We start from the raw sequence: 16,149 nt of genomic DNA, 5'->3' as shown, positions 1-16,149 counted from the left end.
AGTTGTGCCTGTTGGATATAACCCATTTTAGCATGGACATTGCCATTGAGTGCTTCCACAATTTTAAAGCAGGCCTAGTCAACTGGGTGGGTATTCCTATTAGTTGGGAGCAATCATCCAATGAAGAAGAAGACGCCATGATGGCACAGATACTGGCCCAACTTCAATTCATATACCGCTCCAAAAGATCCACAAATGGCACAATCTCTATTGCACTCCACACCGCCCTTTCCCATCTGGACAAAAGGAACACCTTCATTGACTACAGCTCAGTGTTCAACACCGTAGTGCCCTCCAAGCTCATCACTAAGTTATGGGCCGTTGGACTGAACTCCTCCGTCTGCAACTGGATCCTTAACTTCCTGACGGGCCGCCCCAAGGTGGTTAGGGTAGGGTGCAACATATCCGCCACGCTGACCCTCAACACTAGGGCCCCTCAGAGGTGCTTGCTTCGTCCCCTCCTGCACTCCCTGTTCACCCATGACTGCGTTGCCGAGCACAACTCCAACATCATCATTCAGTTTGCCGTCAACACGACGGTGGTAGGCCTGATCACCGGCGATGATGAGACAGCCTATAGGGAGGAGGTCAGAGACCTGGCAGTGTGGTGCCAGGACAACAACCCCCTGCCAAAGTCAGCAAGACAAAGGAGCTTATTGTGGACTGCAGGAAATGGAGTGCCTAGCACGCCTCCATTCATATCGACTAGGCTGTAGTGGAACGGGATGATACCGTCAAGTTCCTCTGTGTCCATATCCTTAAGGACCTATCATGGGCAAAACACACCAACACAGTCGTGAAGAGGGCATGACATCTCTCCTCCCTGGAGGCTTAAAATATTTTGCATGGGCCCTCAGATCCTCAAAAGGTTCTACAGCTGCACCATTGAGAGCATCTTGACTGGCTGCATCACCGCTTGGTATGGCAACTGCTTGGCATCTGACCGTAAGGCGCTTAGAGAGGGTAGTGCATACAGCCCAGTACATCACTGGAGCCAAGCTCCCTGCCATCCAGGACCTCTATACCAGGTAGTGTCGGAGGAAAGCCCTAAAACTGTTCTCTCTGCTACTGCACGGCAACTGTACCGGAGCGCCAAGTCTGGGACCAAAAGCCTCCTGAACAGCTTCTACCCCCAAGCCATATGACTGCTGAACAGTTAATCAAATGGCTACCTGGACTATTTGCATTGACCCCATTTTATTTGCACTGACTCTCTTGCATAGCTGAGGGACATATAATCCCTAATCTTACTACATTTACACACACTGTATATAGACTTTTCTATTGTGTTACTGACTGTACGTTTGTTTATCCCATGTGTAACTCTGTGTTGTTTGTGTCATACTGCTTTGCTTTATCTTGGCCAGGTCACAGTTGTAAATGAGAACTTGTTCTCAACTGGCCTACCTGGTTAAATAGAGGTAAAATAAATCTAAATACACACACACACACACTACATGCGCTCAAACACACAAAACACACATGCATATTGACGCTACACACGTTCACAAATAGAGACACTTTCCCACTCTTTCACACTGCTGCTGCCTTGTTTACTATCTATCCTGATTACCTAGCCACTTTTACCCCTACCTACATGTACATATTACCTCGACTACCTCGTACCCTTGCTCATTGACTCTGTACTGGAACTCCTTGTATATAGTCTCGTTATTGTTATTTTATTGTGTTACTATTTCCATGTGAATTATTTTGCACATTTTTCTTACTTTTTAGCTGCATTGTTGGGAAAGGGCTGCCACCTATGTTTGCGAGATAGGATCCGATATTGAATACCAGAGTGGGCTGGTGAGGAAGGAAGCAGTACTGTTATTAAGCAAGCTGTGTGCTATCTGTTACATTTGATTCCCCATAAAGATGCTAATTTGTGTCTGACTGTCAGGATTAAGCCTTAAATGGTGACATGATGAGTTGTGTTGCCCAGGGCCCTGGCTCGCTGAGTTATGTATGCATCTTAAATGGCACCCTATTCCTTATGTAGTGCACTACTTTTAACCAGGGTCCCCAGCTCTGGTCAAAAGTAGTGCACTATAAAGGGAATGTGGTGCATTCTGGGACACAAACAGTGTTATGAGTTTGTTGTGATGGAGAAGCCAAGTTGCTATACAGCCCACCAGACCCTCTGGCACTGGGAGAGAATACTGGGATGAGCCAGGATGCTGTTTGAACATGCCAAGAGATGGCATATGCCTTCATATTGAGATGTCATTCCAAACTGATAAGAGAGAGGCCGCAACTGGAAAAACCCTGAACTTAGTGTGATAGGCCATTGACGAATGGCCTCTATGCTTCTTACAGGTCAAGTAAGCCAAGTGCAGTACGTAAACATTCCACAAGGTGTCACCCAAAACCTGTATGTTGACATTGCAATAAAACAGTAAAAAACGGAACATTCAAGATGTGAAGAGTTCATTGACCAATTACAGTTATTAGTACAATTCTTTCAGGCAAACATTATTGAGTAAATGTATAACATCCCATTAAGAAATAAAGAAAAAAAATATTTGAAGGTCATTTTAAAGCATTTGCACCAGCTGGCCTTGGTCAAGATCTTCTATCTGTTGCTCTTGCTGCTGGTGATTCTCTGATCCACCTCTACGCAGACGACACCATTCTGTATACTTCTGGCCCCTCTTTGGACACTGTGTTAACTAACCTCCAGGCGAGCTTCAATGCCATACAATTCTCCTTCCGTGGCCTCCAACTGCTCTTAAACGCAAGTAAAAGTAAATGCATGCTATTCAATTGATCACTGCCCGCACCTGCTCGCCCGTCCAGCATCACTACTCTGGACCAGTGGCGGTTTTAGACCATTTCAACTGGGGGGGCCAAGCTGGGGCCAGTTGTACTGTTAGAGGGGCCAGTTACATTAGACGTTATTGTTGTCATATCGTTTTCTTCACTGCATCGCAGGCATTTGCAGGCAAAAGACCATGTTCATAATCATCATCGTTGCCACTGTCTAATAACGGATGTAAAAAAAGAATGATAGCAAAAATTAGTTATGTAAAAATGATTTCATACTCCACATTTAGTGGGGCCACAAGGGGGTCCAAAATTGTTGTCACAGGGTCACTGGCCCCGACCACCCAGAACCACTAGTGCTCTGGACGGCTCTGACTTAGAATACGTGGACAACTACAAATACCTGGGTGTATGGTTAGACTGTAAACTCTCCTTCCAGACTCACATTAAGCATCTCCAATCCAAAATTAAATCTAGAATCGGCTTCCTATATCGCAACAAAGCATCCTTCACTCATGCTGCCAAACATACCCTTGTAAAACTGACCATCCTACCTATCCTCGACTTCGGTGATGTCATCTATAAAAAAGCCTCCAACACTCTACTCAACAAACTGGATGCAGTCTATCACAGTGCCATCCGTGTTGTCACCAAAGCCCCATACACTACCCACCATTGCGACCTGTACGCTCTCGTTGGTTGGCCCTCGCTTCATACTCGTCGCCAAACCCACTGGCTACAGGTTATCTACAAGTCTCTGCTAGGTAAAGCCCCGCCTTATCTCAACTCACTGGTCACCATAGCAGCACCCACTCGTAACACGTGCTCCAGCAGGTATATCTCACTGGTCACCCCCAAAGCCAATTCCTCCTTTGGCCCCCTTTCCTTCCAGTTCTCTGCTGCCAATCACTGGAACGAACTGCAAAAATCTCTGAAGCTGGAGACTCATATCTCCCTCACTAGCTTTAAGCACCAGCTGTCAGAGCAGCTCACAGACTGCACCTGTACATAGCCCATCTGTAAACAACCCATCTATCTACCTACCTCATCCCCATACTGTATTTATTTATCTTGCTCCTTTGCACCCCAGTATCTCTACTTGCACATTCATCTTCTGCACATCTACCATTCCAGTGTTTAATTGTTATATCGTAATTACTTCGCCACCATGGCCTATTTGTTGCCTTAACTTACCTCATTTGCACTCACTGTATATAGACTTTTTGTTTTATTTTGTTCTACTGTATTATTGACTATGTTTTGTTTATTCCATGTGTAACTCTGTGTTCTATGTGTCGAATTGCTATGCTTTATCTTGGCCAGGTCGCAGTTGCAAATGAGAACTTGTTCTCAACTAGTCTACCCGGTTAAATAAATAAATAATAAAACATATCAGGTGGTCAATGTTGATAAATATTTACAGAATTGTAACCCCGGTAACAGTATGCAAAAAAACAAACGTTTTAAGCATCCCCATTGTATACACTTTATAAAGTGTGTACAGAGATAAACACATTACTGTTTGTACTGTAAGTCCATGAACCTGTGTTAGGAAAAGTCACAAGATATTGTGGAATAGCTTGGTTTTCTGCTTTAGCTCAGGCTTTTGGGGCACGAAGATATGCTCATCAATTCTGGGGCAGAGCATGGTAGGGTTCAATTCGAATTGAAGGCAGTCAATTCAGAAAGTAAACTAAAATTACAATTAAATAATTGAAAAAAGGACATGTATTTTCAGACTTCTGAATAAACTGAAAAGTAGAACTAATTATTACGTTTAAAAAAAATTGTGAATGTTAAATTCAAATCCACTTCTTGAATTGACTGCCTTCAATTCAAATTGAGCCCAACCCTGGGGCATAGGAAGATATAAAAAAGCATGTCCATGTAAGTCATATTGTAGTTGGTAGACAAATTGCCTTGTATTCAGTAACTCTTTGGTTTTCTGCCTTAGAACATGTGTAACTCACCCATGAGCCCACGCTTTTGGGGCAGCATTGTTCATGGGGCACAGGCCCATATAAAAAGTTCATATGGGTTACATCCCAAATGGCAACCTAATCTCCCAAATGGCAACCTAATCTCTTTATAGTGCACCACTTTTGACCAGGACCCTATGGGAAAAAGGTCCCATTTGGTACACAGCAATGATGAGAGCAGGTTCCTCACGCATACAGTCATGTTCTGTGGAACTGTAGCTATGTGCCAAGTCAAGGCAGCTGTTCCACAAGCTTCACACATGGATTTGCTCTGGTTTTCATTGGGACTTGGTTTCAGTTTTAGGTTAGGACACTAGAACAAAGCACCAAAATAGCAGCAGGCAGGTGGAGATCAAGGTTTTGTGGCCAGAACATGTCCTTGAGATTTCAGTTATGCAATAAAACAAAAATAACTATATTCCTAAGTGCTGGATATCTTTGTTGAAGTTGGATTCATCAAAATAGGCCTACCCGTGTTTATAGCGTTTGAATATATATTTCTGTTGCAGAACGCACACGCGCGCACACACACGTATCAGAAATACATAGTTGATAGAACAGCAGATTGATCTCCTGGAGTGTTCCTGTGATATGTCTACTACTAAAGTAGGCCTAGTTTACTGTTTAGGGACTGGCAGTAGTGTGCCATTTGTAGGGATATGATTCAATAATATTGCATGTTAAAGAGGTTCCTTTGCAGGAAATATTTTTTTAATTACAAAATATTGTCAAGATCTCATATTTTTCGAAATCACCCAATTGTTCACGCACACGGGTGCAATTGCTCGCGCGCGCCAGATATCACCTTCGACAGTTCCAGTCCTGACCGGCGCGTGGAGACCGTTCCCCAATCTAATCCTGTTGGAGCTGTTCCCTGCACTAGTCTGGGAACGTCGAAACAGAAGGAGAAAGACTAAACAGGTGGTCAGAAACACACAGCTAACAGTGTCGTCCCTGGATAAAATGTGAAAGATAATTTGGTCTCATCTCTTTTTAAGGATACAAGATTCAATAACCAAAGATAATTCATGTTTCGGCTGACTTTCAAAGGGAGAATTTATCCTCGGTTTTCCTCCGAATCTGGGCAAGATCTATCGGATATTAAACTATGAAAGTGACTGTGTGTTTTGGAAGGACTAGGGTGGTGGTACCGTGCGGAGATGGAAATATCAAAATCCATATTCTCATCCAGCAAGCCGTCATGAGATACAAAAAAGCCATTGCAAAGGTAAGTCGCGTTTACTTTGTATGGCGTGTTTGTTTCCAGTGTTCCATTCACAGCATTGGGACTGGAAACAATGTTGCAATGCCTGGACTGGACGTGAGGCAAATATGGCGCAAATTTGTAACAGAGATTAGCTAAAATGATAAATGATTCAACATTCCTTTCGTTTTATTCTGCTGGCTAAAACAAACAATGCATGTTAGGCTGAGTTGATGATGCATCACCATAGTTGGAAAAGTCCTGTGTAAATCCACGAAAACTTAATTTGGGATTTCACCCTTTCCCAATTGAAGTGCATGGAAAGATGGCACATAACGCTAATTTAAGTAGTTAACTAGCTAACTATCTAACTAGGATATAATATTCAAACCTATTAAGTTCTAGAAGTAAAAGGATAATGTTGTTAGTTATCAACCAATCCGAGATTTGACTCCTTGGAAGCTGCTAGCTGGATGCTTGCTAGTTAGCTGACTGTTTTATAGCTAGCTAGTTAGCATCAACAAGCTGCAGGATGGCATTCTATATTTTTGAAATGGGGATACTGCCTAACTTAATTAAACAATGTAATTTTTTTAAAGCATAATATTTCCTATCGATGTCTTGCCGATTGTACCTTTTTTTTTATTCTTATGCTACCAAGATGTCTATACTACATTTTCACTGGCACCCGAGTTTCTCTTGACTTTGTTACCCCTAGCTAATTAGCCTATTATGTTGTTGGCATAGCTAGCTAAGAAGCGGTCGCTAGCTTGCTAGCTGGGTCATTCCTAAGTATGCGGTGCCTTTTCTGTCCCTAGGAAATATCACTTAGATAACAAAATGCTTTAAATATAAAACCAGCTGCCATTTAACCTTAAAAACAAAAATATGGACCTTGAAAGGGAATTATATGGATTTTGAACACTTTTTTTTCTTCTTCTCCGTAGTAGATGTAGGCGTTTTTTGCCATGTTCCCCGGTGTTATTCATCCACTTGCACGATAAATATTAATACATTTAATGTTCCATGTTAGTCTGTCACAATCATAAATGTCCACTCTATTAGGCTAAATTATTGAGAAAATTAACCACGTTTCAAAATGTTTAAATATGTTTGATGGAGAAGTTAAAATCCGATTCATGTGTTCACCGTTATGCTAGCTCAATCTTGGACATTTACAAAGCTTGTCTAATTTAGGCTCCAGATTTCCAACCTGTTAGTTGCATAATCCTAACAGGATGGAACCTAACAGGTTGGAAAATGCACCTACATTTTTTTTAAAATAATTGCTTAGCTTGACTGTTTTTAAAAAAAGTCAATGATGCCCTTTATCTGATAGAAATACAATTTCAAATTATACCCAGCTAGGCTAGTATCAATCAAGGAAGAGGGCTTCAAATAAAGATTGTATCTCGAGTCTCTCACTTCTACTCACATCCCAAATTAAAATCAAACTTCTAGAATGATGCATGGTGGAACGTCAGAATGTTTCCCAACTTGGTTTGTTTCCATTCTGTCTCAATTGTTTGAACTGGAAGTGGGGAAGAATCTTTCTTGAGCCGCACGCTTCCTGAGAGCAATTTGCCCTTGAGGAAAGAGGGAAACAAACAGCACTTGCCCTGCATTTTTAAGAGTCGACTGAGGACAGGAGAACCTTCATTGATATTTGTTTGAAGATAAACTTCCATGTCAGGATAAATGGTTTAGCTGACTAATGATATTGTGCAATTTCTTAGCATATGATGGTTGTACTGGCATGCCTGGACAGCTGAGAGCTAGATAATGGGTTACATTTGATTACTCAGTTTTGGAGATGCCAAGTTGATACAGTAGCTGGCTATTTGATTCACTTCCACAGAATGCTAATTTTCCCTCTCAGACAGGAGACAAGCATAAACTCTTTTTGTATGTGGGTGCAGACCATATTGCAATGCACAAAGCTGCACTATGAAGAAATCGATCCTTCATTTCCTGGTTGCTAAAATTCGAATCGTTTGCCTAATATAGCAGCACCCACTCGTAGCACGTGCTCCAGCAGGTATATCTCACTGGTCACCCCCAAAGCCAATTCCTCCTTTGGTTGCATTTCCTTCCAGTTCTCTGCTGCCAATGACTGGAACAAACTGCAAAAATCACTGAAGCTGGAGACTCATATCTCCCTCACTAGCTTTAAGCACCAGCTGTCAGAGCAGCTCACAGATCACTGCACCTGTACATAGCCCATCTGTAAACAGCCCATCTATCTACCTCATCCCCATACTGTATTTATTTATCTTGCTCCTTCGCACCCCAGTATCTCTACTTGCACATTCATCTTCTGCACATCTACCATTCCAGTGTTTAATTGCTATATTGTAATTACTTTACCACCATGGCCTATTTATTGCCTTAATTTATCTAATTTGCTCTCACTGTATATAGACTTTTTGTTTTCTTTTTTCTACTGTATTATTGACTGTATGTTTTGTTTATTTCATGTGTAACTCTGTTGTTCTTGTCGCACTGCTTTGCTTTATCTTGGCCAGGTCGCAGTTGCAAATGAGAACTTGTTCTCAACTAGCCTACCTGGTTAAATAAAGGTGAAATAAAAAACTGATATTATTATTTATGTGACAAAGCAAGCACATATAGTGTAGTCACTGAACCATTTATACCGCTGTGAAATATCTTTTCCGCAACAAAACTATTGTATTTTCAGCTGTTTGAACCTGGTGTACAAAACTGAAAGTAAAAGATACAAGAACAAAACTTAAGGAAGCATAAAATTGGCACACACAGAACAGATCTACAGCTTCTTAGGCCTGCTTTGAATACAAATGACAGACTTATAACTCACATTTCTGAGAATTTGTTTGGGTCTCCCAAAAAGTTCATATGTAACTTTAATAATATAAACATTTTTTTTAAGGTCATTGACAACAAACTTGATTACGTTGATATTAGCTCTAGCCATGTATGTAGGATCCAGGAACATGAGGGTTCTATAAATAAATAATTCATGGCACAGCGTTGTGTGGCGGAGCAGTCTCATTTGTTTCAATGTTAGTAACCCAGATGACATGGTGCAGTGAGTGCATGTCCTTTCAATAATTCAATGATGTCTGACAGTGAAGCGCTGGAGAAGAATGGGCCTATTTCTATCTTGAGGCTGTGACTGGGAGGCAGACTGGTGGAGCATATCTGGGGGACTTACACTTAGCCTTATCTATATCAATACAATCCTGCATATACTTTGAGTGTTTGGCTGTGTGCTGTCAGTATAGTTTACACGTTGGAAGTTTTTATTTTGCCCTCTGATAGAAATGATGTGGTCATTGGTTTTTCCAAGCTCACTTTGTAATACAATTGGAAAGTAACTGATGATAATCGTAACAGACTTCTATCATGGCAGAGAGAGAAGTGTGGAAATACTGAATATTCTCAAGCTGAGAGTGAATTGGTCTTCTAAGCAGTAGTGGTGCATGGGCACAATCACTGGGGAAGCCAAGCCAGAAAAAATAAGCCATATTACAACCTGTGTTGTGATACTTGTTTGCTCTATAACCTGTTTTGGGCAGTTTATACTTGGTCTGTCTGTAGGCAATTAGAATGTGATGTGTCGCTGGTCAAAATGTTTCATTTATACTCTGGGGGAATGTCTAGATTGTCACTGCAACTGTCAGTTTCCTTGTCACACAGACGTGGAAAAAAGTTTACGTCTCCATTGTCGTGGTTACCGGACTGCCACAGCAACTAGACCAATGATGCAGGAGGTCTAAAATTCTCAGGTAGAATGACCTACTTTTATTTGGTCACGCAGTGGCATTAAGCTATTTTCTGTAAGCTCGACATTGCCTTGTAAATAATGACGTTGTGGGTTTATTTTCATATAATAATGAATTAAACAGTAGCCAAAGTTTAAGATGTCAGCTATACAGTCGTGGCCAAAAGTTTTGAGAATGACACAAATATTAGTTTCCTGCTTCAGTGTCTTTAGATATTTTTGTCAGATGTTACTATGGAATAATGAAGTATAATTACAAGCATTTCACAAGTGTCAATGGCTTTTATTGACAATTACATGAAGTTGATGCAAAGAGTCAATATTTGCAGTGTTGACCCTTCTTTTTCAAGACCTCTGCAATCCGCCCTGGCATGCTGTCAATTAACTTCTGGGCCACATCCTGACTGATGGCAGCCCATTCTTGCATAATCAATGCTTGGAGTTTGTTAGAATTTGTGGGTTTTTGTTTGTCCACCCGCCTCTTGAGGATTGACCACAAGTTCTCAATGGGATTAAGGTCTGGGGAGTTTCCTGGCCATGGACCCAAAATATCGATGTTTTGTTCCACGAGCCACTTAGTTATCACTTTTGCCTTATGGCAAGGTGCTCCATCATGCTGGAAAATGCATTGTTCGTCACCAAACTATTGCTGGATGGTTGGAAGAAGTTGCTCTCGGAGGATGTGTTGGTACCATTCTTTATTCATGGCTGTGTTCTTAGGCAAAATTGTGAGTGAGCACATTCCCTTGGCTGAGAAGCAACCCCACACATGAATGGTCTCAGGATGCTTTACTGTTGGCACGACACAGGACTGATGGTAGAGCTCACCTTGTCTTCTCCGGACAAGCTTTTTTCCGGATGCCCCAAACAATCGGAAAGGAGATTCATCAGAGACAATGACTTTACCCCAGTCCTCAGCAGTCCAATCCCTGTACCTTTTGCAGAATCAGTCTGTCCCTGATGTTTTTCCTGGAGAGAAGGGGCTTCTTTCCTGCCCTTCTTGACACCAGGCCATCCTCCAAAAGTCTTCGCCTCACTGTGCGTGCAGATGCACTCACACCTGCCTGCTGCCATTCCTGAGCAAGCTCTGTACTGGTGGTGCCCCGATCCCGCAGCTGAATCAACTTCAGGAGACGGTCCTGGCGCTTGCTGGACTTTCTTGGGCGCCCTGAAGCCTTCTTCACAACAATTGAACTGCTCTCCTTGAAGTTGTTGATGATCCAATAAATGGTTAATTTTAGGTGCAATCTTATGGCAGCAATATCCTTGCCCGTGAAGCCCTTTTTGTGCAAAGCAATGACGGCACATGTTTCCTTGCAGTTAACCATGATTGACAAAGGAAGAGTAATGATTCCAAGCACCACCCTCCTTTTGAAGCTTCCAGTCTGTTATTCGAACTCAATCAGCATGACGGAGTGATCTCCAGCCTTGTCCTCGTCAACACTCACACCTCTGTTAACGAGAGAATCACTGACATGTCAGCTGGTCCTTTTGTGGCAGGGCTGAAATGCAGTGGAAATGTTTTGGGGGGGATTCAGTTCATTTGCATGGCAAAGAGGAACTTTGCAATTCATCTGATCACTCTTCATAACATTCTGGACTATATGCAAATTGCCATCATACAAACTGAGGCAGCAGACTTTGAAAATTAATATTTGTGTCATTCTCAACTTTTGGCCACGACTGTACTCTGGTCATTACTTGAACTGGCTAGCTAACTAGCTAGCAACAAACCAAAATATTGTTTAGAAAATTGCTTTTATTTGCCTGGCTCTCTAGGTTGACATTTACTGAATTCATTTTTAAACTGATGTGTTTATATGCCTTGTCATTGTGATATATATAGGCCTAAGGCTGAGACAATAAGAAGTGGCAGAATAAATTCAACTACACCTTTTGTTTATCACAAAACCGGGGTGCTGTTTTGCTTGCTCGGATGCTTTCTCTGGTGAGATACATTCAGCCTCGTGACATGAAGGAACACTAAACTCGGAGACAAAATAATGTAATTTATTGGTACATTTTTGGGGCGACGCCTGGCTTCCCCCATGAATACACGCCACTGCTTCTAGGGTGTAAATTAGGCTCAAAATGTAACTCCTCATGTATGCATTGAGCTTTGATCTAAATACCCAGAGCTTCTTTTGAGCTTCTCACCCATAACATAACTTTAAAACAAAGAAACCCACTAAAGTCGTTTACTAGTTATTGCTGCTCTCGTTGCTCCCCCACCCTGGCATTTTTTAAAATGAATTCTAGAGCAGAGTGATGTCAAGTGATCGTGTCACAGCTCTTTGATCAAATTTTATTTGTCACATGCATTGTGTGTAACGGGTGTAGACTAACATGGAAAGGGACCTGCAAGAAAGAATTTCAATCTATGTAGAGCAAAAGATATAGTGACACAAGGAATAAATTAAATGACTGTATATAGGGAGTACCGTCCTGAGTCGATGTGCAGGGGTATGAGGTAGTTATGTGCTGTACATATAGGTAGGGATAAAGCGACTAGGAAACAGGATGGATAATAGACAGTAGCAGCAGTGTGTGTGTTTGTGGTGTGTGCAAGAGTTGGTCCATAAAAGGGTCAATGCAGGTAGTCCGGGTAGCCATTTGATTAGCTATTTAGCCGTCCTTGTTTAGAAGTCATATGGTTTGGGGGTAGAAGCTGATCAGAGTCCTGTTTGTTCCAGACTTGGTGCATTGGTACCGCTTGCCATGCGGTAGCTGATTTGAGGGCCTTCCTCTGACACCGCCTGGTGTCGGCGTCTTGAAGGGCAAGGAGCTCGGCCCCATTGATGTACTGTGCCGTACGCGCTACCTTCTGTAGCGGGGAGGTCATGCCTTCTTCACGACTGTGTTGGTGTGTTTGGCTTATGATGGGTCCTTAGGGATATGGACACAGAGGGACTTGAAACTATCGTCCCGTTCCACTACAGCCCTGTCAGTGTGAATTGGGGCGTGCTCTGCCCTCTGTTTTCTGTAGTCCACGATCAGCTCCTTTGTCTTACTGATGTTGAGGGAGAGGTTGTTGTTTTCCTGGCACCACACTGCCAGGCCACTGACGACCTCACTATAGGATGTCTCGTCATCTGTGGTCAGGTATACCACCGTCACATCGTTGGCAAACTTAATGATGGTGTTGGAGTCGTGCAGGGCCACGCAGTCGTGGGTGAACAGCGAGTGCAGGAGGGGACTAAACACGCACACCTGAGGAGTCCCTGTGTTGAGGGATGTGTTGTTGCCTACCTTCACCACCTGTCCAGGATCCAGTTGCAGAGGGAGGCGATTAGTACCAGGGTCCTTAGCTTAGTGATGAGCTTTGAGGGCACTATGGTGTTGAACGCTGAACTGTAGTCAATGAACAGCATTCTCACATAGTTTTATTTTGTCCAAGTGGGAAAGGGTAGTGTGGAGTGCAATAGAGATTGTCATCTGTTGGGGCGATATGCAATTTGGAGTTGGTCTGGGATGATGGTGTTGATGTGAGCCATGACCGGCCTTTAAAAGTATTTCATGGCTACAGATGTGAGTGTTACGGGCGGTCGTCTTTTGAAAGGCATTCTTGGGCACAGGGACTATGGTGGTCTGCTTGAAACAACATGTAGGTATTACAGAATGGGTCAGGGAGAGTTTGAAAATGTCAGTGAAGACACTTGCCAGTTGGTCAGCACATGCTCGCAGTACACGTCCTGGTAATCCTTCTGGCCCGTGACCTTGAGAATGTTGACTTGTTTTAACCTGTTGGGGCTAGGGGGCAGTATTTTCACGGCTGGATAAAAAACGTACCCGATTTAATCTGGTTACTAATCCTACCCAGTAACTAGAATATGCATATACTTATTATATATGGATAGAAAACACCCTAAAGTTTCTAAAACTGTTTGAATGGTGTCTGTGAGTATAACAGAACTCATTTGGCAGGCAAAACCCTGAGACATTTTCTGACAGGAAGTGGATACCTGATGTGTTGAATTACCTTTAAGCCTATGCCATTGAAACACACAGGGGTTGATTAATGTTTTGGCACTTCCTATTGCTTCCACTAGATGTCACCAGCCTTTACAAAGTGTTTTGAGTCTTTTACTGTGAGATCTGACCGAACAAGAGCCATGGAACGGTGATGGCCGATTAGACTCTGGCGCGCGAGTTCATGTTGGGTACCCTCGTTCCAATACGTTATAAAAGAGAATGCATTCGTCCACCTTGAATATTATTCATGTTCTGGTTAAAAAAGGCCCTAATGATTTATGCTATACAACGTTTGACATGTTTGAACGAACGTAAATATATTTTTTCCCCCTCGTTCATGAAGTGAAGTCCGGCGGGCTTAGATCATGTGCTAACAAGACGGAGATTTTTGGACATAAATGATGAGCTTTTTTGAACAAAACTACATTCGTTATGGACCTGTGATACCTGGAACTGACATCTGATGAAGAGAATCAAAGGTAATGGATTATTTACATAGTATTTTCGATTTTAGATCTCTCCAACATGGCCGTTTGCTATACAGACAAAGCATATTTTTCTGGGCGCAGTGCTCAGATTATTGCAAAGTGTGATTTCCCAGTAAGGTTATTTTTAAATCTGGCAAGTTGATTGCGTTCAAGAGATGTAAATCTATAATTCTTTAAATGACAATATAATATTTTACCAATGTTTTCTAATTTTAATTATTTAATTTGTGGTGCTGACTTGACTGCCGGTTATTGGAGGGAAACGATTTCCTCAACATCAATGCCATAGTAAAACGCAGTTTTTGGATATAAATATGAACTTGATAGAACTAAAAATGCATGCATTGTCTAACATAATGTCCTAGGAGTGTCATCTGATGGAGATTGTAAAAGGTTAGTGCATCATTTTAGCTGGTTTTATGGTTTTGGTGACCCTGTCTTTGAATTGACAAAACATTACACACAGCTATTGTCAATGTACTCTCCTAACATAATCTAACTTTATGCTTTCGCCGTAAAACCTTTTTGAAATCGGACAACGTGGTTAGATTAAGGAGATGTTTATCTTTCAAAGGGTGTAAGATAGTTGTATGTTTGAAAAATTTGAATTTTGACATTTATTTGGTTTCAAATTTGCCGCTCTTGAAATGCACCTGCTGTTGATGGAGTGCACCACGGGGGGGACGCTAGCGTCCCACCTAGCCTATAGAGGTTAAAGGTCTTGCTCACATTGGCTACGGAGAGTGTCATCACACAGTCGTCCGAAACAGGTGGTGCTCTCATGCATAGTTCAGTGTTGCTTGCCTCAGTGAGCATAGAAGGCATTTAGTTTGTCTGGTGGGCTTGTGTCGCTGGGTTTCCCTTTGTAATCCGTGATAGTTTGCAAGCCCTGCCACATCTGACGAGCGTCCAAGCCGGTGTAGTGGGATTTGAACTTAGTCCTGTATTGAAGCTTTGCCTGTTTGATGGTTCATTGGCGGGAGTAGCGGGATTTATTATAAGCATTCAGGTTAGTGTTCCGCTCCTTGAAAGCAGCAGCTCTAGCCTTTAGTTCAGTGCGGATGGCTTCTGCTTGGGATATGTATGTACGGTCACTGTGGGGACGACGTCGTCAATGCACTTATTGATGAAGCCGGTGACTGATGTGGTAAACTGGTCAATGCCTTCGGCTGAATCCCGGAACATATTCCAGTCTGTGCTAGCAAAACAGTCCTGTAGCTTAGCATCCGCTTCATCGGACCACTTTCAAATTAAGTATGTCACTGGTACTTCCTGTTTGACTTTTTGCTTGTAAAGCAGGAATCACGAGGATGGAATTATGATCAGATTTGCCACATGGAGGGTGAGGGAGAGCTTTGTATGCATCTCTGCGTGTGGAGTAAAGGTGGTCGTTTTTCCCCCCCTCTAGTTGCTCAGGTGACATGCTAATAGAAATGAATTTAAACATATTTTTAAGTTTACCTGCATTTAAAATCACTGCCCAATAAGAGCTCTGCCTTTTTGGATGAGCATTTTCTTTTTTATAACCCCTTTTTCTCCCCAACTTCGTGGTATCCAATTGGTAGTTACTGTCTTGTCTCATCGCTGCAACTCTTGTACGGACTCGGGAGAGGCGAAGGTCGAGAGCCGTGCGTCCTCCGAAACACCACCCAACCAAGCCGTACTGCTTCTTGACACAATGCCCACTTAACCCGCACCAATGGGTCGGAGGAAACACCGTACACCTTGCGACCGTGTCAGCGTGCCCTGCACCCGGCCTGCCACAGGAGTCGCTAGTGCGCCATCGGACAAGGCCATCCCTGCCGGTGGTGACCACAGACCACTTCTCAGTTCCTATGCTTCCTGGCTGATGGTTTGGTCACTTTTGAATGCTGGCGGTGCTTTTACTCTAGTGGTAGCATGAGACGGAGTCTACAACCCACACAAGTGGCTCAGGTAGTGCAGCTCATCCAGGATGGCACATCAATGCGAGCTGTG

General features: G+C 42.7%; 1 protein-coding gene across 1 annotated transcript in view; it reads left to right on the top strand.

Annotated features, from left to right (window-relative positions):
• Window positions 1-5,598: 5,598 nt before the first annotated feature.
• The window catches only part of LOC106599503 (partitioning defective 3 homolog), a 248,508-nt gene continuing 237,957 nt past the window's right edge, over window positions 5,599-16,149 (top strand). Inside the window, 1 exon segment of the mRNA XM_014190776.2 lies at window positions 5,599-5,973. Within this exon segment, the coding sequence (XP_014046251.2) occupies window positions 5,854-5,973 (120 nt within the window). The 5' untranslated portion in view covers window positions 5,599-5,853.

Source organism: Salmo salar, chromosome ssa03, assembly GCF_905237065.1.
Source record: "Salmo salar chromosome ssa03, Ssal_v3.1, whole genome shotgun sequence".
In the NCBI taxonomy this organism is placed as follows: Eukaryota; Metazoa; Chordata; class Actinopteri; order Salmoniformes; family Salmonidae; genus Salmo; species Salmo salar.
This window is presented reverse-complemented; position numbering and strand designations above follow the sequence as displayed.